The sequence below is a fragment of the Eurypyga helias genome, unplaced genomic scaffold, assembly GCF_000690775.1.
Source record: "Eurypyga helias isolate BGI_N326 unplaced genomic scaffold, ASM69077v1 scaffold33382, whole genome shotgun sequence".
Classification (NCBI taxonomy): Eukaryota; Metazoa; Chordata; class Aves; order Eurypygiformes; family Eurypygidae; genus Eurypyga; species Eurypyga helias.
Genome location: NW_010238394.1, coordinates 728 through 1,805, shown reverse-complemented (window position 1 = coordinate 1,805; position 1,078 = coordinate 728). Strand labels below are relative to the sequence as shown.

General features: G+C 61.8%; 1 protein-coding gene across 1 annotated transcript in view; it reads left to right on the top strand.

Annotated features, from left to right (window-relative positions):
- Positions 1-602: 602 nt before the first annotated feature.
- Positions 603-1,078, top strand: part of SPDEF (SAM pointed domain containing ETS transcription factor) — a gene marked incomplete at both ends in the record, with an annotated part of 1,139 nt that continues 663 nt past the window's right edge. The window contains 2 exons of the mRNA XM_010147832.1: positions 603-800; positions 891-939. Of these exons, the coding sequence (XP_010146134.1) occupies positions 603-800; positions 891-939 (247 nt within the window). The remainder of the gene's footprint in view (positions 801-890; positions 940-1,078) is intronic.

Sequence of the window (1,078 nt, the reverse complement as noted above, 5' to 3'; positions counted from 1 at the left end):
TCCCTGCCCCTCCCAAGGCATGGTTATCCAGGTGCCTTCAGCCTCGCGCGCATCCTGGGGAGGGTGCTGAGGAGCAAGGGGCAAACAGGACTTTTATTATCCTGTTCTCTATCCCATTTTCCCTGGGACATCAGGAACAGGCTGATGAGCATGGGGAGTTGGGGACAGCCTGGAGCCAGCCAATTTTCCCTGAGCCTACTGTGGGTTTGGGTGCAAGGGGAGCAGGACTGCACTGGACCAAGTTCCCTGGGTTATTGGTGCCGTTGGGCATCACCAGGGTGTCCTGGGGCACAGCTGCCATGCCACGGGCAGTCTCGAGATGTGCCTGGGCTTAAGCAGGCTCTGCCACCTCCCTTGGAGTATTCGGCGTCACCCGGGACAGAGCAGGGCTCCGAAAGGCTGGATGAGGCTTCCCAAAGTGAAGGAAGTGACAAGGGGACAGTCTTGTCCCTGGGGACCAGGGCAGGCTGGGAGCAGGGTGCTCCCACACTGATGGGTGATGCTGCAGGAGGGGCCAGGTTCCCAGGGCTGCTGTGGGGTGAGCTGAGTTTCCACGGGCTCTGCCCGGGCTGTCACGGGCTGTGCTCCCCCTCCATCCCCAGATCCCGTGGACTGGAGCCCCAGCAACGTGCAGAAGTGGATCCTGTGGACAGAGCACCAGTACCGGCTGCCGCAGATCGGGAAGTCCTTCCAGGAGCTGTCGGGAAAGGACCTGTGTGCCATGTCCGAGGAGCAGTTCTGCCAGCGCTCGCCTGTCTGCGGCGACATCCTGCACGCCCACCTCGACATCTGGAAGTCTGGTAGGTGCCAGGGACCGGGAGGGAGCTGGGGAGGGAGGGTGATGCTTGCAGTGGGAGATGCCCCTCTGACCCCCTGCTCCTCCCTTCCAGCTGCCTGGATGAAGGAAAAAGTCGCCCCGGGAGATGTGAGATACTGTGGTGAGTTCTGGGGGGGCTCAGCTCCACTGGTTTTGCTTCTGCCTCAGGCAGGTCTGGGCTATTTGAGAGGGTGCTCCCTGCTTAATTGCAATTATCTGGTGCATTGGAGTGGCTGGGGGGGGGCCAAACCCCGCGAGGCG